This window comes from Asterias amurensis, chromosome 7 (assembly GCF_032118995.1).
Source record: "Asterias amurensis chromosome 7, ASM3211899v1".
Classification (NCBI taxonomy): domain Eukaryota; kingdom Metazoa; phylum Echinodermata; class Asteroidea; order Forcipulatida; family Asteriidae; genus Asterias; species Asterias amurensis.
The window spans coordinates 650,821-677,172 of record NC_092654.1 but is presented as its reverse complement, the minus strand read 5'-3'; the positions used below and the strand labels follow the sequence as shown (position 1 = coordinate 677,172).

General features: G+C 37.0%; 1 protein-coding gene across 6 annotated transcripts in view; it reads left to right on the top strand.

Annotated features, from left to right (window-relative positions):
• LOC139939962 (kalirin-like) overlaps positions 1–26,352 on the top strand; it is a 192,827-nt gene that overhangs the window by 91,511 nt on the left and 74,964 nt on the right. For all 6 annotated transcript variants that reach the window (XM_071936132.1, XM_071936130.1, XM_071936131.1 and 3 more), the window contains one exon: positions 1,568–1,784. In XM_071936132.1, the coding sequence (XP_071792233.1) occupies positions 1,568–1,784 (217 nt within the window). The remainder of the gene's footprint in view (positions 1–1,567; positions 1,785–26,352) is intronic.

Here is a 26,352-nt window from a genome sequence, read left to right as displayed (position 1 = left end):
AGGGGAGACCTAGGCAGCCATTGTATCAGTAACTGTATTAAATTACATGTTTTTTTACTTGGTCTCCCTTGGCTCTCTGGGGCCAAGCAGGGTTTGGACGGTAATTTATAATTCTTGATCCGTCGTAGACATTATTCCAAAGGAATTGAATACTAGAATAAGGTCTGTGAAAATACAACTAGAGATGCGGATTATGGTTAAATCAATACTTTTAGAGGTAACATTGGTTAAATTGACGAACTCATTTGACTGTGTCTGAATTTTGGATTTTATTTTAATCAAAATAAACTTGATAAAACAACCATGAAATCTTCAATCTAAAATCAGATTATCAAGAAGTGTCCTGTTTTTGAACAATTCCAAAAACAAAGTGTAATTGGAATGAATCAAACCACATGAATTGAACATGTGATGTTGTCCTCCTTTCCATTTCTGTGGGCACAGTCTACGTACTCTAGTCTTTATTACCAAATTCATCCTTTAAAACAACTCGCAGGCATAATACGGTAACCATTCTTGTCTGCCAATATATATGACGTAGTCGGTATAGAACACAGCAAAGAAAAATTGCCCACATGTGCGCACATTGCTTGGAGTGCAGGTTGTAGAGTACCTTTGTATTTAGGGCCGGAAATACGCAACAGCGTAAGGGGAGGAAATCCCCTAGTGCCCTTCACCTGGTAGGGTATGCAAATAACCTCGGTTCAAGGGGCTACATGGACTTGCAAATTATGGTGGAATTAATGTAATGAGTTTACTGTCCTATAAAATCTCACATGATGAACCAATCTCACACTAGTATACAGATCTGAGTGGTGTTATTGTTGCTTCTAATTAACCAATGATTGTTGTCAGGCTTATTGGTTATTCAAATTTCTGTATATAAACGCATTAAAAAAGTTCTCATTTATTTGTGAGTTAGGTAGGTACATATTGACCTCTAGCACCAGTGTCCCATTCGGCTACTGTCTGCCACGATCACCAATTGGGAGGCAAATGTACTAGGACTCCTAAGGAGTAATAAAAAAACTTAAGGATAGTCCTAAGTTAGGGCGAGTAATTCATAGTAACTTGAGATGAGACTAATCTTAACTCTTTGTGAAATCCACCCCTGATTTGTTTGTCCTGACCCCTAGATTTGGAAATGTCCAGACATACCTAGAGTATCTTCAAAGGCTCCTCTATCCATCATACTCGCTTTCTGTCAGGCTAGAGTATGAAGTTGATACATGATAGTCTAGGCTTAAAACACTCGTGTAAACAAATAAGTGGTGTGTATGTATGTGTATACAATGTGAGTGCTTTGATTGGCGTACGTGCAACTCAGCATGATGAGAATTTTTAAGAGTTAAGGGGAAAGTGTTGTAGGAATTAATTTATTTTTTTATTTTTTTTTTATTTTTTTGCTCCACTAATTAAAATTCTACTTTTAAAATAACATTTTAAGTCTTAATATTTTTGGGGGGTTCTATTAATATTTTTAGAATTGTTTTATTGGTATTTGCATCCAAGCCCTTTACGTTTTAAGGGAAATATGACAGTATTTATTCATAAACTTCTTCTTCAGGACTTGAGGGAAAGCTCAGAATTTGTTGTGGTCCTTGAAGACTTTGACGCCCACCACGCCCAGGAGATCTCAGTACAAAAGGGACAGACGGTAGAGGTGCTGGAGAGGCTATCTGCGCAACCTGACTGGGCTCTTGTGAGGGCGCTATCACCGGATCATTCTGGGCCTGTACAGGGTCTCGTTCCCCTGAGTCATCTGGTCACATCAGAAACCTCAGGTAAGACATTTTTGTCTCTTCTTCATTTCTCTTTGATATCTTGTGAGCCTGCTTAGCTTTTCTAAGATGTCACATAACAAAAGCAGGTACTTCTTAGGATTGTTAAAATGGCATTAAAAGTAAAGACAACTGGACCATCAGCCATAGGAGTTATCAATGTGGCGTGATATCTTAAACAAATAAGCTTACGAGTGACAAAAAGCATCTTTTGCGGGAAGTGTTGATTCTAAGCAGAACAGGAATAGAGGTAGTCATAACATTCAAACAGTATTCTCTGCTCGTCTTCGAGAGAATGGAATAATTATAAATGCTAATGCAACAAATTTTACCATAAAAAAAGTCGTGTATATTTGGCCAATTCTCTTCGTTGTTCTGCATGAGGTTTCATTAATTATGGTTCTGCACCTTGAGAAACCTGTCAGATGTCATCAAGAGTTCTGGATGTCAACCTCAAATTGGGATTGCACTTTGCGTTAAACGGCCAACAGGACATGGCCGAGGGGTTTGCGCTCTGCGCTCCTCTCTCACAGGCTGTCTTCTCTCTTGGAGAAATGTTACCAAGACCTGGGTCAATCAATTAGAGTCGTAATCATTTTTGATGGACTGAAAAATGTCAGAGCCGTGTCTGAAATATAAAGAGCTATCTTGCATTAGAACCGTCTTTAGGTACTTTCTGATGAAACGCAACATTCGTGTTAAGGCCGAAGTCAGAGAAAATACTCTTGACCTGAAATGAGCAACTCGGCCTATGTTCAGTGTGATATTTCTGCATGCCTGCATGTTATTATGTGGAGAAAATGTTTCATTTTCTTTCTAAGATTTCGTCTTGAATATTTTGTTTGAAGTAAGAAAAGTTTAAAGTAATTATAGTTTGAAGACAACTTCTACGCTGAAACTTGTTAATTTAAATGTTCCTGCCGCCTATTTGATGAAAATTTACACACAGGTCTCCGTACGTCCACTTTTGCAACAGATATTGTAAGTTTCGGGAAGTATGCTGTAGATTGCTGTAACCTGTTACTTTGTGGTAGTCATACTGTGTATTTCAGCTCCATATTGATTGTAGCATGTGAAGTCTGTTTTACTGGTAGTGATAATGTCTTGTGGTGTAGTTTATTGAATTGTAGATGATGTATTACAGAACCAGTCAAATGACAAGAAAGAGTGTTGAACCACTCAGTTCTAAGTTTGCAATCACTCATAATTCATTTAATGAAACACATCAAAAGCTTTTACTTAGCAGAAATGGGTTACCAGCCAACATACTGCGTAATTTGCTCTGTGACTGGTTCTCTGCTATAAAAAATATGCTAAGCAGATAAAGTTGTCAAGCAATCATGTTTTGCCTAATAGCGTTATGAAATTGAGCTCTGCATAACGTGTTGAAGATGATGAATAATTCCTTCAAAATATCAGCCGGTGTGAACGAGACCATGTCTTTACTCTTTCTTACACACCCCGAGGGACAGGAGGCAAGTAGAACAACCCCCAATGCTTGGGGGTAAAAGTGAAATGTAAATTTGAATATGTCAAGATGTTGATTAAGTTTCTCTAAGTCTTTATCTTTATCAGTTACTAAAACACCACACCGTGTTGAACTGAGGGTAGCTATCATCTCCAATTTTTTGTCACAATCTTGTTAGTTGATGAAAATAGCTTTTGTACTTATTTTCTGCTGTGATCTTTTGATTATATTACATATTTAACAAATAAGAGTTATGCAACCTGAACCTCTGCAGCTTAGTGTCAGATGACAGAAGATCTTTTTAAGCGTATTATTTCTAACTGTCATCCAAAGAGTACCTTTGATTTTTCCAACAGTCCCCATCCTCCCCTAAACCTCCTGTTCTCCCATTGCCATCTTACTTAACACTACGCGTTATGAATATCCTGTCAATGTGCCTGCGAGTTCTGCCGTGAAACGCGGTAGGACAACGGGCAGGCCCAGATTGACTTCTCCTGCATAATTCATGTACAAGATTGCTGCAGCTGCAAATTATTACAGGGAATTCAATGACTCTTTGCCTCTGTTTGTCCTTTCACTATGCAGGGTTCTCCCCAGGACTCTTCTTAAAACTAGGGGGCATTCTGGATCCAAGTGTTTTGCCTGTTTAGTTTTGTTTTACTTGATGTTTAATGATTAGTTGTTAAACCTCTGCTGTGCAATGTGAAGCTTCTTTTCGTATAAATTTGTGTAACTTTGTACTCTATGTGAATTGCCAAATAAAAAATAATAATAATAATAGTTTTAAAAAAACTTTTAAAAGTTTTTTACACAAAGATTTTTGCAAGTCAGATCATAAATCTAGTAAGAACAAAAAAAGTGTTTTTTTCCCTTTGTATCAGCCCGATTTTGCACACATCGGCCCACAATTTGCGCGCATCAGCCAGATACTGCCTTGTGTTTTGGGATAATCCTTCTTTGGTACACTATCGTTATTAGAACAAGAATCTAAAATGTTTACAATAGCAAACCATATATAAAGATACAAAATACTGGTTTATTGCCTTATATTCTGACCCTGGTCAAAACTTAAGCCCACTAACTGAATTAGCGGCTTTGGCTGTGGCTTGACCGTCACATTTGCATGTGTTGAAGTACAAGAGTCCCATAGCAACACCCTTAGCAACAGCCGCAGCCATAGCTACAGCCACTAAATCAGACCGGTCTGTGATAAACAAGAGGTCTGCATCCTGGTAACTATATGTTGGCAACATTTTTAATCATCCCATTTGGAATCCTCCATTATTCAAAGGTAAGAAGAGGCTCTTTTTTTTATTTATTAAGGAAGGCGTTTTTAGTTCACTTCAGACTCTTTTCTCAATGTGTAACAAGTGTCTGTCAGCAGACTAAAACTAAACACCCCTTGAGAGAATGGGCTGGCCTTTACTGTGTACTGACTGTGAAGAGTGTTCCACTCTGTAAACGGGGGTCTTGGATGGTCTTATATTAAGTAGCGTTCCTACCCTGTAGACATTGTAAGGTGTTGTCTGCTGAAATTGACCATCCATATGCTTTGTGGACCCTACACCCCCTCATAGTCTACCCAGAACCGGCCAATGGGATCATCCGGCTTTAAGCCTCATCTTTTCACGCAGCCATCTAAATATTTTTTGTTTTTTTTCTGCGTCTATCGCTCATCTGCCGAGATAAAAGATACTCTAAACTCGCCCTCTTAGTGCGGTCGGAGTGCAAAACGCACACTTGCATTTTGTCTCCCTTCTTTGGACAGTTGATTTATTCATCCTTTTCTACTTGCACATCGTCCTGTGATCGCTCGAGGTATGTTTGGTGTTCAGTCTGCAGGGCTTGATGCACTTTCCTTCTTCATTCTCTGAGAGATTTACTGTTTTGTCCTCATCCCCTCCTATCCTCCCCCCCCCCCCCAACACACATCTTGTTTGCATTAATTGCCCATGAGAGCTAGACGCTATACACACCTTCAGAGGTGAAGAATCCCATGCTTCTACTAAGGAGAGCAAGAAAGCAAGTCAGATCAAGATCAACGAGGACTCGTGGAGTGTCAGACGTCATTCTTATCAAGGACGTTATCAATAAGCTCAGATATTAAACTCATCAACACTGTAACCATTTATGATATATCTTCTTCCTGCCCTCGGGGGAAACCTACAGCTTCAACTTAACTTCTTACTGGTAGCTTTTCAGAGAAAAATCCACGGGACAAGAAAGGGTAATTTGGTCTGGAGTTCTCTTGGTTTTAACTATTTGGTTTGCTAACCACACCAGCAATTATTCAGATTGTAGATAAAAGAAATGCAGTCGTCTTCTTGAGCGGAAACAAAGCAGACGGAAAGGAGGATACAGCTGAAGAAGTCTGCAGTGCAATCTCAGAGGAGCCTTAGTGCGGTGTTCCTCTTGGGTACAGCCATTTACTATTCAGTCTCCAGTCAACAGTGTAACAGCAAAACGGTTTCATGGCTCATTGAGCCGGCCGACCTAAGGACCTCCGCCATAGAAAGAAACCCCCCTCTCCTCTCGCTGCATTCATTTCTTTAACCTCAACGGCACTTGTTTCCCTTTCTTGCGACTCCCTCAGCTCTGAATATTTATCGCTACAAATCGGCCCGCTGAGTGTGTGTGCCTCGCTCCCTCGCTCTCTGCCGTCAGGATTTGTCTTCTTCTTGTTCTTTCTTCAATCTAACCCCCCCTTCTATCCATCAGCGACTAGCAGGGCATCCCTAAGGTGTTTTATCCTGCATAATCACTGCTAAACTCAGGTAAGATTTTGTCTGTAGAATCAAACCTTGTTGCTTTTCCCAAGTCTCTTCAACCCTATACCTACCCTCCATTAGTAGTCACATGCAAGGGTTGTATTTCTGATTTTTGTTTGTAATAGGTAAATGTCAAGGTTTAAGTATAACAAGATTTTGCCAGCAGCAGTTTAAGTGTTAAGTATATTGGACTTGTAGTGTTGTACTTGAGTCTGGACTGCTGTTATTGTGCATTATTTAACACAAAATGACTTTTATGTAAATTGTCAGTGTTGTTTTTCAGCTAGTTGAAATCTTTAAAGTAGGAGTTACAAATGTGCAATTTTGTGACTGTATTATGCATGCACTCGGAAAAAAATAGAACTGTCTTTTCTATTGTTGAAGAAGAAAGTATGCTCAGAATATAATACTAAGTGAATAATTCATTACTATCAAAATAGTACCTTCAGAAGAAAAACAATGGACACAGCTATAAATTGACCTACATTCATTGTTGATTTAAGCATCTTGTTGGTGGGAAAAACCAGGCTTCTGAGGTAGGATTAAAAATATTGGTCTTAAACCAAGTGTGAGGCCAGAATCCTGTTCCTCAATCAGTAGGTAATGCTAAATCAGTGAGAAGATATATTTTGTTCCATTTTTGTTTAAGACATCGTTAAGAAACTTGCTTCCAACATTTTAGGGTAGGATGCCCTTTAAGAGAGCGCAAAACAAATTCAATAGTAGTCATGATCAGGGAGGTTCCTGCAACTTTACACGACAAAATAAAATCCCCACAAGAAATAAAAATGTCCAAAATTATTGACTGATATATTGCATTTTTTCCCCCCACGTCAGTCCTGAAAATCAAAACTTACCTGCTAAAAACATCCCTTCTCGGAAGAAAAAGTAAAGAAGTTCTCCTCCCAATCACAAGACCCCTTAGGATTTCAATTTATCCTCAGGAGCAGATTTTATCAAGGAAAATTGAACAAAAGATTGGAAAGTGATTTAATCTTGGCCAAGGAAAACAGAAAGTTATGCTTTAGAACTTCGGTGGCATTGAAGGAGAGAAGGGGTGAGTTTGAGGTAAATTCGCTCTCTGTAATGAATTAAAAATTGAAGATTGATGGCTGGAGAGATGTTGTAGACTTTCTATTGAGGTTTTGATTTGTCATTCATGTTCGCCGTGCTCACCGAAAATTTACGAGCTGATCAGAATTTCAAATGAGTTGTTTTCCTGAGCGCTTCTGCCAGGGCGATCCGCTGGCAATTATTGTAGAAACGATTGTTGTTATTGCTGTGAATATTTACACGTTGGGAAATGATGGAAGATACGGGGCTGGAGATTTTGTGGGACAAAAAGGGTGAAAATGAGATTACTTGAATATGAAATGTGGAATATATTAGAGACAAGTTGGGTTCTTGGTTTTCTGTTTTTTTCTCCTCTTTTGAGTCCTTTTGAGTATTTTGAGTCCTTGAGTCCTTTGCATGGGACGATGATTTTGCCTGTTCACTACATATTTTGGATGCTTTTGTTTTGGTTGTTAAATGAATATGTTTTCATATCCAGGCTGATATTTTAATCAATGACATTTTTGGAAGTTGGTAGAGAAACAAGGACAGTGTTACTTTGATTTTTTTTTAGAGGCAACATATAGAGTACATTATGCAGGATGGTTTGACTTTTCTCCTTCACTGATTTAAACATTCCACAATGAATTCAATGAGGCGAACCAATTTAGATGACACGATTGTTCAGATTTCTTGAAGCAAAGATGACACCATGGTTGAAAGTGTTATAGAACCATCACTGTCCCATGCTGTCGGCGGCGAATTCCCCATCACTGGCCCCATTTTACTTCCCCGGTAACAAGTCCTTTCATTTCCTGAATGCATCAATATGCTCACACATCAGTAAGCGAGCTCTCCAACTAGGATGCTCTGTTTTTTCTTCTTCATCATCAGCACAGTCTTGTACTAGTGTTTCCTTGAAAACCTCGCAGTCAGTAGGGCTCTCACTTAGGCAAATTGGAAACAGCAGTGTCGATAGATAATTGTGGCCGAGCTTACATGTCCCTGGTAGGGGTCGGAAAGTAACCTATTATTGAAATTACTGTGTAAAGAACAGCAGAGGTAACAGGAAAATGGGGGGTGGGGCGACACATTCCTAGAGGTTATTATTTTTTGGTGGGGTTAGTTGTAGGCGGTGTTAAATGAAGAGTTTGAGCTTGTAGGGTCTATTTTCTTATTTAGGGAGGGGAGGAAATGAAGGTAATTTCCCTTCTAATTGATATTAATTAATCTTGACATCGCTTTGCAGGCATTGTTTTAGTTTGGCTTAGTGTTTTTTTTTTGGTACACTCTCTTTTTTTATTTACCGTAGTGTGTTGTTTTTGTTGTTTTTGTTGTTGTTTATGAGTTATCTATTTGTTGAGCGGCTGGTAAGATGTATTTATACAAATCAGTGAGCTCTGTTGCTAGAGCCTGTATAGTATGGACACAGTACTGTAACCGATGGTCATACATGAGATTCTTCTTTTATACCCTGAAATCCCCTAAGACTGAGAGAGGATCCTAAATGTAGTTGGATATCTGAGCCACTCTCAAAAGCCCTCTCATTATTCCATTAACTGAAGGCCCTCTAGGACTCAATTAAAATTCTAGTTGTTTGAGTACAGTTGAATATCCTAGAATACTAGAATACCCCAGAATACTTGAATATCAGATAATAATAGAGTATCTGATACCTTAGAAAGCTCTCATCTAGAATAAGCTATAAAAAAACCTCCAGAATATTTGAAAATACTAGAATGTCCAATAATACTTTATATAATAAAACAGAACACGAAACCAGAATACTAGTACTTATTATGTAGGCCTCTACAAAACCGGAATCTCACATAATACTTGAATATCTTATAATATTTAAATATTATCATATTCTATAATATTCTTGTAGCACTATAAAAGCAATATAAAAAAGGTTCAAGTCACCCCAAATCTGGTAGAAGTTTTAATGTAATTGCTGCGTTCATTCTAATAGTTCTTGATAATACATTAAAAGAATTAAGTGACATGTACAGAAATTTACTGATGAGATTGTCAGATTGCCTGTCAACATCATTTATAGAAACTGCTCTTTAATACAAGCAATTGAGATCAGTCCATTCAACCCTAACATTTAAAAACAAATAATACCCAAAACATTTGCCAGCAGAAAATCACTTTCTTGTCATTGAATAAAATGACAGATAGTGATTGCATTGAACAATGATTGGCCAAGCTTTTGAGTTGAAGTATCATACGGATAGCTATGAATATTACCGGAAGGTATCTGACAGTTGTTACTGCTTGTTAGTAATTACCTTTTAAAAGGATCAGTGATGCTCCACTGACTGCTCTCCAAGGCCATTCTCAGGGACTGGCTTACTGTAAACCCTGTTGGAATCTCTCTCCTCTCTTTGAATAGAATGATTTGGTTATTCCTACTGAGTAATGAGGAGTATTGAGCAATGATTTTAATTTATGTTGGCTCCCTTTAAAAAAAATGGCCTTCTAAGGATTATGTTGGCTTATTCAGAAAGACTTGTTGAATAAAAGATGGTAGTAAAATAAAGTTGGTATACTTGTTTTTAATTGCAACAAAATAGTTAATAGCCTGATGTTTCTATAACAGCAGAGTCTTTCTTGAAGGATTAATGACAACAACACAAAAGAACTTGGGTGAGTACTGAGTAGACAGTGCTTACACACATTGGTGTATGTATGGGTAAAAACCAAAATGAATATTCTTTATCCCCGATGCAAATTTAACATCTATTAAGACAACAACACACATAAACAGTTATGTACTTTATGCATGCCGTATTGTCATCTATCCTTCAAGAAAGACTCTGCTAAGGTTGAAACGTCAGAATATTGACCATTTTGGGACATTTATACCACAGGTTCTTTTGGTTGGTAAGCAGTATTCCCCCACTTTATTTTAATTGACAACAGTGATTATCTGTACTACATATAAAGTTAATTATTTGTTTATCCCCCCCCCCTCCCTGAAAATATTGGCAAATTAAGCCCCCCCCCCCCCAAAAAAAAAAAAAAAAAAAAGCTGTCCAGATTTGTTGAGGACTCTCTCCATTTGCATGTCCTCACTCTGTTCAGCTCTCAGCCATTCCTCTGGGATCTTAAGCTAAAAAATTGTGAAGACTTAGCCTCCCAGTTTGCTTTTGAAGACTCAAAATTTACATATTTTGTTTCTCAAGAACCTACTAGCCTTCCCCCAGTGGGATTCCTTCCATTCTGGTTCCTATATAACACAATCAGATCCAGAGTGAGTTTTCTTATTTGATTTTCAGTCAAGACGCTTGTTAAGAGAGGATGCTAAATCGTGCCTGACATTCAAAGAGATCGAGCGGTCGGATGATGGTTATGGGGGGGGGGGGGGGGGGAGACTTCGGGATTATGCATGAGGACGCACAACATCAAGGCCAGTGTGATATAGTGGATCAGGTTGACTTTATGCAGTGTACTGAAGCGCCTTGAATTCCGCATCCACCCCCCCTTCTTCCTCTCCTTTCCCTACAGAGCACACAACAAATGTTTAAACTATGTTAATGGCATGTTTATGCAGGTTTTCAGGAGCATTAAGTGTAATCCTAGGAGTCGAGTTTCCACGGTAACTCGGCAGATCAGATGCAGAGCACAAACTCCGCTAAGTCTCCCCATCTTTAAAGGTTTGACTCGACTACATGGGTAAAATATTATGGACTTGAAGACTGCAGTCTTTTTGACGACTACTTTTAGGTTTCTTGTAAAACATGATTTGTTAGTCACAGTTCAATTGAAGATGCTCACTGTATTAAATTAAGCCTTCTCATAATATCTGTGGGTATCCTTTTTGTAAAATATCTGGTTTTAAATATCTGTAAAGCTGTAAAGTGCCTGAAGCATTGAGTTTCTAGATGAAGTATTTTGGGATTTTGATACGTCATACTTGTTTCCTAGAAGTCATATACATAACACATGCTGCTTAGCTTTATTTTTAACAAAGAGATTTAAATAGATTTTATAATGAAGTATTCGTTGCCACATACGAAGAAACTCTTCTGTATGGCACTGCACTAGTTTAACTGCTTTCATTTAAAAAATAAAATAAAACCCAAACTGAATGGATTGTTGCACCAATGTTAAGTCATACTGGTGTTTAAGAGACCTTTACTTGTTAAGGGTTAACTTACACATGCACAGATGTTACACTACACTTACCGCATCCTCGTAGAATACTAAAGTCTACTGAGAAGCATTTCATTGTTGGTCTGAATGTATAAATCCCCAAAACAGCATATATTTTACAAAAAGGAGGGGTGTATTGTAAACATCAGGTTTCACACCCTTTATGTGCACTCAGGATCCTCTATCTTTTGTGATTCTAAACTGATCTTGTTTCATAAACCATGACATTTTTACGAAAGGGGTGAAAGTTTTTTCAGCCATTATCTAGTATTCAGAAATCCTTCATTGTTTCTTCCACTAAAACAAATCTTACAGAAACAAAAATAAGCTTTCGGCGAGGGATAGGGCGGTGAGTCCTGAAATCAGAATCGGGGAGTCTATCTCAAACTGGGTCGTAAGAGAGCACTCTGCGGGAAATCAAAAGTGAGATTATTGATCAAATATCTCCTTTCTCTCAGCTTCTAAAGACGGTCCCAGTCTAGCTGGTAACCCGATCATCGATGTTTGAAATTACACAGACGAGGACAATATATATCATTTTCATGCTCGTTTATTTCGGGAAGATTGAGTTGATTGAAAACACTCATGGTATCCAGCCTCAAAGCGGTCAGTGAGCTCTGCTCTGGAACTAAGACAAAAAACAGTTTTAGAAAGTATTTCTTTATTGTATGCGACAGATAAAGATGTTGTTGAATCAAAAACTGTCACTTTGTTTTGAAAATTGGTCACAGAGAAAAGGCTTTGGAGATCGGGAAAAAGGTTGCAGTTCACAGGATTCTATGCTTTATGTCCAAATACCTAACAGAATATTATGGTTAAAATCCATTGAAAAAATATTTCATTAACAGTGAATTAATTTCTAAAGTTAATGGTAATGAACTCCCAAATAAATTTATACTAGGGAATATCTTTTTCTGTATAGAAAACATAAAGATTATGTGTCATTTAACACAAGCAAATGACACGTTTCTTGTTGTAAAGCCACACTGGAAAACATTTTAAAACCGCCCGTCTTTACAATGACAGGGCGTACCAATAAAAGCACAGTACAGACAAACATGTTTTTAACCATTGTAAGTTTACGCCCACACATATGTCGTTCATAATACAATGCACACTGCTTGTTCTTCAAGTGGATTTTTTGCAGTCATATCTTATTTAATATGGACATAAGAATTGAGAAACATATTACTGTTCCGTGGATTGTCTAAGCCCACTGGACTCAAGTTGTGATGGCTCCATCCTCCGCTCTAGCTCAGGAATCGTAGTCCTGTCCATGGTGCTTATGTCCTTGGGCATGACACTTAACATAATTAGCTTCTCTTCACCTAGGTGTATAAATAAGTACCCATGAAGGTTCGGATGCTAATTTGTGTGATAACCACTTTCTTAGTAGTTACATAAGGTCCTAAATATTCAACTTATCTTGTGTACTTGGCATTTGCAAAATATTATTTTTCAAAATGAATGTGAGCCCCCCAGCCCCAAATGAAGCATTGTTTTTGTTGAATGTTTTAAGTTAAGGTCACTGTTGTATGATTTATTAGTCAGGACTACACACATTTAAGAATTTTGTGAGACTTTTAAAATTTTTATTTTAAAGAAACATAAATTGAGAGCAGAGAAGTTTATATTTTAACTGCTGGTTTTTTCCTGGGCTGGGGTAGTCCACTTTTAGGAAACCCTCCTCCATTCACAAACAAAATATCATGATATGATTAATGTCTTGATGGTGAAGTTTTGCTCCCTGTCCTCGTTCTGACTACCAAGATGGCAATTAGAGTACTTCATGGCCTTTCTATGAATGTTTTTATGTCCCTGTCGCTAGCCACTGGGGGTACAGTCGCACATTGCATTTTTTTTCCCATTCTTGACATATGGTGTTTCTTTGTGTTTGGCATGTACCCTACCCCAGGGTTGGCTGAAACATGCTCTGTGCGTTCAGGGGACAGGTCAGATTGGGTGAGATCTTGAAAGACTTTTTTACTTTGTCTTATCTCAGTCTTGGAAACTTGAGTAGAATTAGAACCAGTCGTTGCCCAAGGGTTACCATATTGCTCTGGAAAACTGATGACATGATTAGGATTTGACTTGAAGTTCATGTTATATTGGAATGCTTTTCACATTGTGTTACATATTGGTCTGCACCTGCTGTATTTCTCTCTTTCTCTCAGATGGAATTGAGATTAGGAAAAACCCATTATGGTCTCTTGTGATTGCCTCAAAGGTTATGACCACCAGAAGATATTTTGATATCTATGAATTTATCCTGAGCTCAGGTACCAAGCATCTTGATAGCTTAAGAATTCAACAGTTTTATAAAGAGAAGAGGACATAGAGCTGCTTAAGCACAAAAAGTAGTTAAGAACAACAATATTATGCTTACCAGAACAAGGTTACCAGTCACATGTACATTTTGTGACTGGCATTTGCTCAATTTTGCTTAGCAGTGTTATGCCCAATTTTCTTTTTAAGCAGCTGACTTTATGAAATTGGGCCCAAGTTTTACCATATTCCTGTTGATTTCTTCATCATTTAATAATCCTAGTACACCAGAAAACTTGTTTTTAATTGGTACCAACTCGTTATTGCATTATACCACCCACTCCTATTGGCTTGAAATCTTGCATCAGTTCACGAAATCCTTGGATACATAATGTGGGTTTTCAGATACAATTTAATTCCAATCCTACATTTTCTGAGTACAAGCTCCATGGAACCAATCGGGTGGATTTTTGTTATTATATTATGGAGTAAAATTGTTCATGAATAGATATGAACATGATTTATAAATGGTTGGTAAGGGAATTTCTTTTTTTTTTTCAATTTTGGAAAAAAAAATTCAATTAGTTTTTTTTAATCTAAATTTTGCATTGCATGTGAAGACAAAAGACGAGGGGGAAGAACATTTACAAAAAAAGCTGGACAGGTTTGTCCGTTTGTAAATTATATTAAGTGTTTAAAACATTACCACCAAGTTTCCCTTGTGGTTTATTACTGAGTTTTTTTTCTTTTCTCAGGTTTGTCGAAAAAATCCCTCATGCAACTAATATCTATATTTATTATTATTTCATTTTTCGATTTTCTTTTCCCATCGGTTGTCTTTCTACATCTTGGGGAACTGACATGTAACTCGGACATGTTTTCTTTTCCTCCTTCACTGTTGTTGCTGGTCTTCTTATCAATAGTGAGAATAATATTTTAACCTTTGAAGTTGTTCCTGTTTTAGAGTGCCTCTGAATTTGAAAGAACTAAACCATTTTCATTTTTTTCCTTCTTTTTGTCTGCGTCTTTATTCCTTACTCATCCACACCCACTCATCAAATCTGATCCCATGAGCTCAGCCTTGCCATTTGTCCTTCTGTAGAATAAGAAGGACAAAATAGAATCCTGAGGGAAAACAAACCAGGAAAAAAATACTTTTTTTCTCGGGTTATTTTTTTAAACAACAGACTTGAATTGAATCCGTAATATTCCTGTTAAAAACATAGATGTGTACAGGCCTGGAATTTTTGTCGTTGAAAGGGCAAGGCCATTTTTATTTTGCAAAGTGCATTTCATTGGAAACTCTTAAAGTCAATGGGAAGTCTTTGAAGGTGCACCAAGGCCAAGACCAGAGCAATGGAGAACGTGGCCTCCTTGGCCTGGGTATAACATTTTAAGCCCTATACAACATTACTCAACATACATTCTCCCGAGAGAATGGTGCAACAAAATATCAATAACTCATCTTTTAACTTCTATATAAGAAAAGAAAATCTTGTCTTGCCATACATCAGAAATAGGTGAATGGGAGGGTAAATGAAGTCAAACCGCCCTCAATTTCCACGATAATGATGTGTGGCATACCTCTAAAGCTAACCATGAGATATTTAAGCACCCAGAACGGCTTGCTGATGAAAGGCTTGACACATTTATTTCCAAGAAGTGTTGTCTTAACTATTTTTATCACCGTGTGAGTTTGTCTTGGATCATTTTGTTCTATTTAAAAAACCTTTCAAAACAAAATCTAGAAGTTTGTGTTTGAAAAAGTTGTTTTTTGTGGTAAAATTTTTTTTAAAGTATGCTAGGAAGGAAAGGCTACTTACTGTTAGCCAGAGATAACAAACTTTTGACAGATATTATTTTTTTTAAATATTTTTTTATATACATAAATTTTACTGTGAAGGCCCCTTAACATTAGAAGCCTATATACCTCTCTAAATCCATCAAATGTACCTTTTTTAAGACAGTCTAGTACAAAGTTAGACTACTCCACCCACACATCTTCATGTAAAAGGTAGATTGAAGCCTTCATCATTTTTTCAATATTTTTAAAATCTCTCTTCGGTCCATTTAGTGTTTCATTTCATTTGCCATGCTGTATGAAGTTACAGAATTTCCCAGACGTGACACCATCATTCTCTTTCATCACTCTCTCACAATGTAATCGTAACCAACACATTTTTGGTGAGTGTGCTGAAAGTATGCCATGATGAGTCTCCACTTGTCCAAAGCAAAGGATACTGTTCCCTGAATCCCACTGACATCAATAACTTAAAGAATTGCCAGAGCAGCTTCTTAAAACCCTCAAACTAGGCTCATTATCAGAGTATTTCAATTGTCTTAACCACATCTTACACACTGGTCAGCTCATATGCCTTTATGTCCTAAGCTGGACCAGTCCACTTGTCCTAAGAAGGGGTGTCAATCAACATTAGACTGTGACTTGGTTAGAAAGGGCTGTACAAAACTCTGCCAACACTTGTTATACAAAAATAGTCAGTCAAGTGTCTGTCAGTTGTCAGTGGTAGATAAAACAAATTATAAAAACAAATTAATAAAGCTTAAATTCACACAGGCTATACCTCGACATGTTAACAACAATTGCTGTTTGGGCATATTTTTTTTCAAAAATGAAAAGGGAGCCAATTACAAACATTATACATCGTGCTTTAGCTGGTAACCTGTCTCTGCTAAGCAAGATTTGTCTATTTAAGTAACGCTTCTCAGATTCAAATTTCGGAGGACGAAACTGATAATATTTCCATAACCTCATTACTTAAAAGTTAAATGATTCTCAAAATGTTTTACACTTTCAAAAGCTGCCGTACTTTTAACCAATAGTTTTTATTGCATGAATTTTTAGAGTGATCACCGAGCGTATGCGTTCCCTTAAATCGATTGGAATGAACGTTGGTCATCCCGAAATCAATGATGTAGCACTGTAAATCTTTAATATAAACGTGGAAACATCCTGTAAAGTGTGTGTGAATAATTAAGGATGAGATGCAAGGGAATTAAATTGACCTTGAAGCCAGGAGGAGAAAGTGTTAATCTTATATTTTTCCTCTGTCACTTACATCAATGAGGAGTCTTGAAGATGAGCAATATAGTACAGTCCGAGGTATGCTCTGGAAGTTTAGTCAGGCGAACTAATGATCAACATGATTTAGTTTTGCCCTGTTTGAAGCACTCAGTTCTATCTAAGTTATGCAGACATGAATATGTCCATAGATGCCTCTGTTGGGATTCGAGCCTACTATTTTCTGCAATCCAGAACTGATGTCTTTACAGCTAGACATCAATTGGGGACAGAATGGGGGTCAAGTTGGGCTAGTGGTCTCTTCACCTAAGGTAGCCCGGGTTCGAGTCCCAACTGGCTTTCCCCAGTTGGGGTTCCCCTCCCACATCGTCTTGTCTGTACAGGTATTTTCAGGCAACTTTGAGAATTCCTCAGTTTCAAATCAAAAAATAAAAGTTTTGTAAACAAAGTATATTGCTCTCTATTCCCAATGGATCGGCTCATCAGTGTAAACCTGTTAAACATTTTTCTCAATGGTTTGCTCATACTATTAATACAACATTGTATTATGGTATTATGGTGCCATGTTTTATTCAATGTAGTTATGTAGTAAACCCCACCCCCACCCCCTCTATCTGAATTGCTTAGAACTAGTTCAATAATAACTGCATCAATAATCACACCAAATTAACAGATTTATTTCCAGCCGACTATTTGTTGCTCTTAGTGGTAACAAATTCATAAACAGGAAACAGGAGGTTGTTGATCTGTGTTTCAAGGGAAATTGAAGCTGGGAGATGAGTCAAATCGTTTGGAATGTGTCAGGTTTCTTAATTACAATTATCACCGAGTCATCAATCATTTCTAGTCGTTACAATGTTTTTTAATTTCTAATTTTTTTTCCGGTTTTGTGTTTAAGCACATTGCAAAAAAGAAGAAGAAGCTAATTACATTTTGTGAAAGGTTTCCACAATGCCGGTTTAGCTCTTCAGTATTTCATGATAAATTTAATGAGATTGTTAATTTTCTCCACAATATTTTTTTAATGGAAAAATACTAGTTGTCAAAAGGTGAACTTTAAAAATCTTTTTTTTTCTTTCTGGAATTCACTTGGGATGATACTTTTACTTGTAAAGTTGTAGGTACAACAACAATGTGAAATTTCTTTTTTGGGAATGTGTTGGCTCTTAAAAGAACCGTTGGTGGTCTCTATGATTGGAAAACTAAAGGCCTATTCTGCTTATCTTTAGAAGAAAGAAAAGACTGTTGGACACAGAAACAGGTTGTATCGTAATTTGGGTGTGATCCCTGGCTACACGGCAGTTAACGGTTGTATGGCTTTTGACTGGCACCCCCGAACAAATATATTGACAAAATAGGGACACCGCCAATATAGGGCTAGATAGCTCAGTTGGTAGAGCGCCGGCACGTTAATCCGGAGGTCGTTGGTTCGAATCCCACTCTAGTCAATTCTTTGTTCAACCCCAAAAATCGGACACAGAAACATTGACAAGGAGTACACTTGATATCAATAATCTTCAGAAAACCCACAAGAAATGATCTTCATGTAACCGTCTGTTTTATAATTACAAAATCCATCCCACACAGTTGTTTGTCTGGTCTTGATAGCCCATAAAAATAGTTGTATTACTGCAATGGCAAACCAGTCAAGCTTATGATGGGGCCAAGGCAAACCGATCCTTGTCTACTACAATCAAAAAGGTTTTTGGTCTGGATTTACCATTTGCTGAAGGATTTTGATAAATTTTGGAAGGTCAAGTCTTAAGGGTTCAAGTTGAAGGTTATTACCGATGAAATGTATATAATGTTCATGAATCTAGTGAATTATAAAGTTATGCTTTTGCATCAAAATCCACCTTACCATTCCATGTCTTATGGTGGATTTCTTCTCAGTCTTATTTGTGGATTTCTTCTCAGTCTTATTTGTTGTTCCAGTTGGGTTGGTTTGAATCCATTTTCCTCCCGGATCAACTTTGACATTTAAGGTGGTGTCCTCATTAGACCAGGAAGCGTTTATTTACTCAGTCGCATTCTCCTTCAACCTTCCAGATTTCCGCTGGAGCTTTGAAATAAAACATAAAAATTGTTAAGTAGGGTATTGAAAGTCCTAGATGGGGTCAACTTTTGTAGAATTTGGTCTGCTGGATACTGGGAATTCTTGAGGGGAAGGAGTGGGAGTACCATTGGCCGACGGTGAGGAGAGATCGGGCAACAGATGCATTGAGACGGTTGAATGTTCATTCAGATGGTTGATCATGCTAGAACTCTATTAGCATTCTCACTTTGTATAATCCAATTGAAAGGGGAGTTATAACCTGTGCTGCTTCCACCGTGAGATCCAGGGAATTTTTATACTCCAGCGAATTTCCTGGCAAGATACTTTTTTCCTTGCAAATTTTGTGTCCTTTCACTCGTCACTCGCACAATTTAAATGCCAGGACTGATCTGATTGAAAAAGTCAGTACATTGCTTTCTATAAAAATGCTGACAAGATTCTGCAACCTTTTGAAATGTTTTTCGGCTGTAAAGTAGCGCGAAATGTGCTTCAGTGTTGTCCATCCATATAAAATGGTTTCTACATGTACATCTTAACTTGCTGGATGAGTTGGGATTTCTAATTGTTGGTGAATGTTGGATCGTTATGTGGTTTTAGTTTGGAGCGGTGATGACGGCAAATATGAAGAGGTTACTGTTGTGTCTTGGTTCATCAGAGTCAAGTAAGTTTAAAGAAATTGTAGAATTGTACATTTGTTATTTATTATAAAATTTGTATTTATTTTTATTTATTAATTTTATCTAACACCTTTTACAGGTATCATAAAAATAAAAAAAAACTATGTATCGTGCTCGTAACATTCTTAGAATGGCGTTTGTTATTATGAATTTTCGACGGAAAGAATCCTTGCGTGAGTGAATACTGACTAAGTCAATAAGAACTAGATTTCTAAATTATCACAAATGCTTTAAGGAAGTCAATTTTGTTCATAATTTGCCTGGATTTGATTGAGAAATCAAATTCCCAGGTAATTTCATGCCATCTTTTTTTGAGGAGTCTCATTATGAGGAAGTGTGGGAGCAGAGAGTTAGAGAGATCAGAATTGGGGACGAAGCAGTGAAATCCAACCCTTGTCTAAGCCGGGCAGAGATTGCCAGCAATAACACTGCCTCTTTTTCCCCTTCGCACACGCTGCTATTCATCTAACAAATTGACTGAAACGACACATGGGGCCCCCCTACGCAAGCCAAAACGCAAGGAAACCAAAAGGTGGTAACAGAAACTATAGGCTGGCCGGCAGGGCGTATTATCTTTCATGAAATGCACACCAGGCTGTGGAGTGGAGAGGGATGGAGCTAGTCCCACGTTGGAGGAATACAAGGGTTTGGGAAACAGGCCGAGGATGCTGAGAGAGTGAGAGAGAGAGAGAGAGGGGGAGATGATAATGTCTGATCAAGATTGGAGTTAATAATAATGGATGTTGGCTAGGCGATCATGACATGCTTATAGATTCCACACAGTAGATATTGATGTTGTCGGTTAATAGTGTTATCAATTGAGAAATCGATAAATGATCACTTCATCTGGTTTGGTACAACCTGATGACATCAGTAAAGGGGTCAATAGTAGATACTTATCAATCGATATCAACTTGTTTATCAATCCCTCCTCGCCCATCCCACACATGCATCTGTGATACTCTGTTAACTTGAGATGGTTGAGCTCTGATAACGATCAAGAAATTGAGAAACGGGTCGCATCTCACCACACCATTTGTGAAAGTCATAAGGGCATGCATACTTTTGCTATTTTTAAAACTTGATACTGTATACTTGTGATGTGTGGAAAGAACATTGTGATGCCTCACATTGTACAACATTGAGCTCACAGCCGTTTTTGATATTGAAGGATACTTTTGGTGGTGCAATGATAGTCTGTGCATTCATGTTTCAAATGTGTTTAGCTTACATTGTCTAACTGGGGACTGTTTATAAATAGCTGACTGGCAGAACATAAGGCCCAGGAAGAAGGAGACAATGTTGCTTGGTATTTGAATTTGTAAAGTGTTTCTGCCAAGGATAGTCTGTATGACAGTTTGTGTAAATTTGCTGGGGTATTTTTATTTTTATATAATATTTTTTTGCAAACTCATATATATATATAATGTATTTAGAGAGAAAACTAGATAGGCAGGGAGACCCAACCCACTACCATTTGAAATGTGCACCCAGTAGGTTTGATACCCATTTAGTTTCATGGGGCTTCATCATAAATAATCTGTTAGAGTGATAAATTAATCTGTTAAAGTGAGAAACCATGACATATAGAACTATAAATTGTCCATGTTTAAATCTTCATGTTTTGCGCACATGAGTTTGCAAAAAAAATAAATAAAAAAAAATAAAAAAGTGTCCCAAAACAATAACATTACATTCCCAAACCAAGCTTTATAGATTACTTATTATTTTTTTGTCTACAGTATTTATCGACATTATCATCACTTGCAGCTTATGTAATCAGCTGTCGCATAGTTCCCATCGCTGAAAATTATTTTCCAGTACATGATTGAGATTGTTTTAAAGGAATTGTAGTGATTGATGTTAGTGTTGCTTTATAATGAGGTATGGAATAGTACGGATTCCTTTTTCAGTTGAAGTCTTTGATATGGATTGTTTGTTTCTAAGACAGCAACTTGGGTTTGTGTTCAGTGACAACACCATTTTATTTCTTTGGTGAGATTGTAACACTCTTCTTCAGCGAACCAATAGTGATTCTTAGAATAAATTTATGTGCTTGAATGTCACATGAAGTGATATTTTGAAATGCAATTGAAAAAAGTAAAATAATAATCAGAAATTTTGCTGTCGCTTCCCAAAATAGTGTATGAAACAAAGGACAACACAGCGACAGATTGACTTTGGTTTTAATTAAACGCTATATCATCCAATAGGTGTAACGCTTTCTGGTCTACATATGAAAATAGTTTCTGCACGCACAGCACGTAAGGTTTCAACTGAGCGAATAAGTCCAAAGTAATCTAATCCCATGGACTTTATTTGCTACATGTCTGCAAATTCAACATAATCTGATATGTCCACTGAAGCATTTTGAGTAAAACGGCATGCAATCCCACAAACAGAGACACGTTTCAGTCCATATTTAAGAGGGACATCTGAACCTTATTTAGTCGCTGTGTATACTTTTTCTGCAAAGCACTCAACATTGAACAGAAGAGTCAAAATGCTTTCTCAAATAGTTTTGGTGTGTATATACTGACGGAAAATGACATCTAATAAATATTTATATTTTAAGTCGTGTTATTCTTGAGTTGACTCGTTTAATAATAAAGCACTGTTTACACAACTCTTTCAGAATTCAGCTGATGAACCTCACAATTTGTTACCCTTTTTGATCTCTCAACATATTTTTCAGTTTATGGTTTAAACCATTTTGAAAAATTGTGATTTACATCTGCAAATGTTGTACAAGTTCCATTTTATGCTGCATAATAACCAACCGGGTGAGAAATGATAGTACACTTTGAAAGAAGTTCAAATTCACTCGTTATCAATTGCGTCTGTCAGTGTCAGGCCCCCTCAACATCTGCTGGTGACAAATCTCCATAATCAGTTACACCTTTTATACCTACCGAAGCATACCACTAAGAAAACAACATGAAAACCTGTAAAAGCATAACACATTCGCTCAATATTTGACTGAAGTCAGACCCTAACGTGTTATTAGAAATAATAAAATATAGACGCTGTAGTTTTTTTTGTTTAATGCAAATCATTGGGGTGTTATACTCAGGCAGTCATGCAGCCGATGGTTGGAAAGTATCTTAAGTCTGTTTAAAACCTTAAGTCTATCCAATCCTATGTCATTTACTTTAGCTTTGTCTTTATGACTATCTTCGTTTCAATCCTATCAAGAAAAATGTGAAGCTTTCCTTCTGGAAGGTAAAATTATAAGCTATTTTTTTGTCATTTTCTTTTTCGGTTTGGGGGGGGGGTGTTGGAAAGGAGATTGTAATGTCATTTTGACCTGTGAAGGGGTATTCTTAGTGAAACAGCAGTGGGTAAACAGTTGTGAATAAGAAAGTTGTTGAAGAAAAAGAAAAATCATTTTAAAGAATTGATTTAAACTTTGCACTCTTTATCCTAACATTGTCAATCACAACTGGTAACTGTTGTTATGACGTCAGATATTGTATATTTACTTCCCGTCCCGTATCCGTGGTAATATTGACTTTAATCAGAGTGCCTAGTGCTCTCTCTGTAGCGATGGCCCAAGTGTGCTGAAATGCTCTTTTTAAATCTCTCTTTTTTTTCCTCTTTTTTTTCTCTTTTCTTTTTTTGGAATTCCAGTGCTCTGGAGATGCCTTGGGCATTTTGTATTAAAGGTACCTCATATTTTGGAACGGTTTTGAAACAACTTTTTTGAAACTTCAATTTAAGTGCTCTGTAAAAATTCGTTCAAATTGTTGAATTAATTTATTTGAGAACATTAGTTTAGGTTTAAACTAATATATTCACATTTGTGTTTCTGTTGCTATTAATTTTATTTTTAAGTACTTTGATTGGATTTGTATGTGAAAACTTCATCAAAAATTTGATTATGTTTCTGAAAAACAGAAGAATTGTTAATGTTTTTTTCGTTGATATTGTGCATGTTCACGAATGTGCTTGTTGAGGTTTACCCAAAATACAAAGTGAGTTTTGAGCAAAAAATGTCCTTGAACATGGCAGTATTTTCAGATGGAAATGCTTCTGGGTAAATTACATTTGAGAATCAAGTTTATTAACTAAAAAGTCAGCAGTTATGCTGGAAATATTCCCACAAGGGAAGGATTCGACCTTGAATATCAAATTTGCCAATCAATAGCTTTACTGGTGAACAATTTCTTCCTTGTAGCCGACAGAAGAAAGAAACCACAGAGAAAGGAAAAACCCCCGAGACACAATTTCTGTTTTTTGTCTGCGGTCTGATTCTAAAGAATAGTGCTCAAATTGAAGAGAGAAATGTGCCTCACGCTTCATCCTTAACCTGTACATAAAAAAATAGAGCTGAATGACACACCTTGATTAGAGACTACATAGTGGATGAAAACTACTACATAGCTCTTCTTTACCGAAGGGTTAGAGTTTAAATTTAAATAAAAAGGCTTGGCTTAGTCCTTCTTTTGTAAACTTTGAGAAAGTCATGATTTTATTAGTATATATATGTTGGAATTGTGATCTTGAAATGGTATAACTATGGTCAGGCAGTGGGTTTGAAATCCCAATCTAACCCCAATCTGTGTATTAAAAAAAAGAAAAGGTGAATAAAAATGCAAAACTCCAATCCTCAGCTGTCACTGATAAACTCCAAGGGGCCCCTGAGAAAATCTTCATGAGATGCTGTCCAAATTATCCAGTGAAAAAGACCATGTTAAGTTCTAAAATAAACACTTTTATGTTGCCCTCGGTGACGGTTGACATTTATGTGAGAGAAGAATGGCACAGTGAGGTGGCCTTAAGCGTACGTGTTTAAAAGAGAAGTGTGCTAGATTGTGGATAGCTCTGGGGCGCTTACACACCCAAATGCCGTGACCGATTAGTTGGGCTTGTGAATATACAGCTTCCCTCCCTTTTTTATTTTACGACAGATGATACAATCCGTGGGCTTGGTACAATTTATCACAAAAAACAAAGCTTCAAATCAAAACTGTTCTTGGAGTTATCATTTTCATCATCATCATGATGATTATGAGATTGTTACAATCCACTGTTTGAGGCTGTGTCTCCAGTCTCTTGCTGCTTTCTTATTCATGGCCTTGTCATTTTCATAAATCTTGTCACGTCGTCCCTGGGTCGCCTCCCATGTCTTCCCATTTCTCCACTTTCCAACTCCTTTGGGGAAGATGCAAATAACGAGGTGATTCTTAATTGATTCTTTGGATGACAATTAGAGTCATCTTTTTTTCATTCAATTCCTGTAGAATAACTGTATTATTCTCATAAATGTTAAGGTAAATTAAGTCTGAGTTTATGCAGAGCAGCCTTGTTACACTTGAGACATGGACAGTATTGCTTTTATTTCAATGAAATGACAACAGTCAGTAAACCATTGTGTCTCCTCATCCACTGCAGTTAATAACTTTTATGAAAGCAGCTGACCATGCATGAAATGGCTTCCTCAGCCAATAGCTACGCAGCTGTCTGCAAGCACCGCCCCTTCCTGAAAGGTCACCTTGAATACATGAATGTTAAGTAGGTAGAGATGGGGTCATATTGGCAAGACATCACCAGGCTCCTGGTGGCTGGCGCTAGTTTATTATCAGTCTCTCTTCTCTCTCTCTCTCCTCTGGATCTGAGTGATGTGATGGGCTCAACATAAATTAAGTGTCTAGTTGTTGTGCGTGCAGTAACGATCGTCGCTAGCGTTGTTGATTTTTTTGTACATGGAACGTATACTTTTGGCAGCGAAGGATTGTTGTTGTGTTGCTTTCTTGGCACATTCGTGGAAAAAACACTCAATTCACTTGGACTTTTTCCAGTAAACGTAAGTTAATTTTCATACTTTTTTTCAGGTCATGGTTTGTTGAGCTGTTTGTTTGTTTGTTTGTTTGTTTGCTTCTCTGTTTGTTTGTTTGTTTGTTTGTTTGTTTGTTTGTTTGTTTGTTTGTTTGTTTGTTTGTTTGTTTGTTTGTTTATTTGTTTGTTTGTTTGTTTGTTTGTTTGTTTGTTTGTTTGTTTGTTTGTTTGTTTGTTTGTTTGTTTGTTTGTTTGTTTGTTTGTTTGTTTGTTTGTTTGTTTGTTTGTTTGTTTGTTTGTTTGTTTGTTTGTTTGTTTGATGTAAAACCCAGACTTTTGTTTTGAGTGTGTCCCTATGGATGCAAAATAAACAGCAGGTTTACATTTGTTTTGGGAACCATTTTTATCCATAACCAAACTTGAAGAATTATCTGTATTCCTTTGAGATGCATTGGGCAATTATTGCCTGTTAGTTACTTGGTTCAAGCATGGTTCAAGTTAAGGAGGGCAATTCCGTATAACTAAAGGGGTAAAAGAACAACCTTAAAACATTTTTTAAGAAAAATGCTCACTAAAACGAATTTTTGAGTGAGCAGAAAGTCATATTTTGTCTCAAATTAGAATTATGTTTCATTCAAACTGTTTTTGTTTGTTTATTAATTAGAGGGGTTCATACCTAACTTCTACCATAGACCTCTGTTTGTGTTAATGAAGAGACTCAGTAAACCTTCGGAATACCAAGAATGTTCAGGAGGATTCTGCAGACAATAGAGCAGGACCCAATATGATGTTTGTTGTTTCACAGAAAAGCTAAATATTCATCAGTTTGTAATACATACTTTAAGGCTTTTAACCCTCAATTCAAAGTGTTTATCTTTGTATGAAACACTTTATATATACATCCAAGAGGAACACAAAAAGGAAAAGGTATGGTGGCCTTACCTTTAAGATCAGCTAACAGTCTATAAAACACTCATTCACCTGCAGGTTGGTCTAAACAATTTATCATAAACCATGCTTTGATGCATAATGCTGATCACTTAATGGCGATAAAACAGCCCATAAAAACCTCTCTGCATTTCTCAAGGAAAATGGTGTTGTTTTTTAATAGTCAGTAAAACACTGAGGTTTTTATATATTGGAGGTTATTATGACAATTGCTGTCACTAGCAAAGGAAAAACCTTCCTTTATCCTTTAAAGGAATTCAATATGATGAAATTGCTGTTTAATAGAAGCTCTACTAGCAGATTGTACATTTAATTTGAGAATACTTATAGATTTAAAGACAAATTATTCTGCAGTGT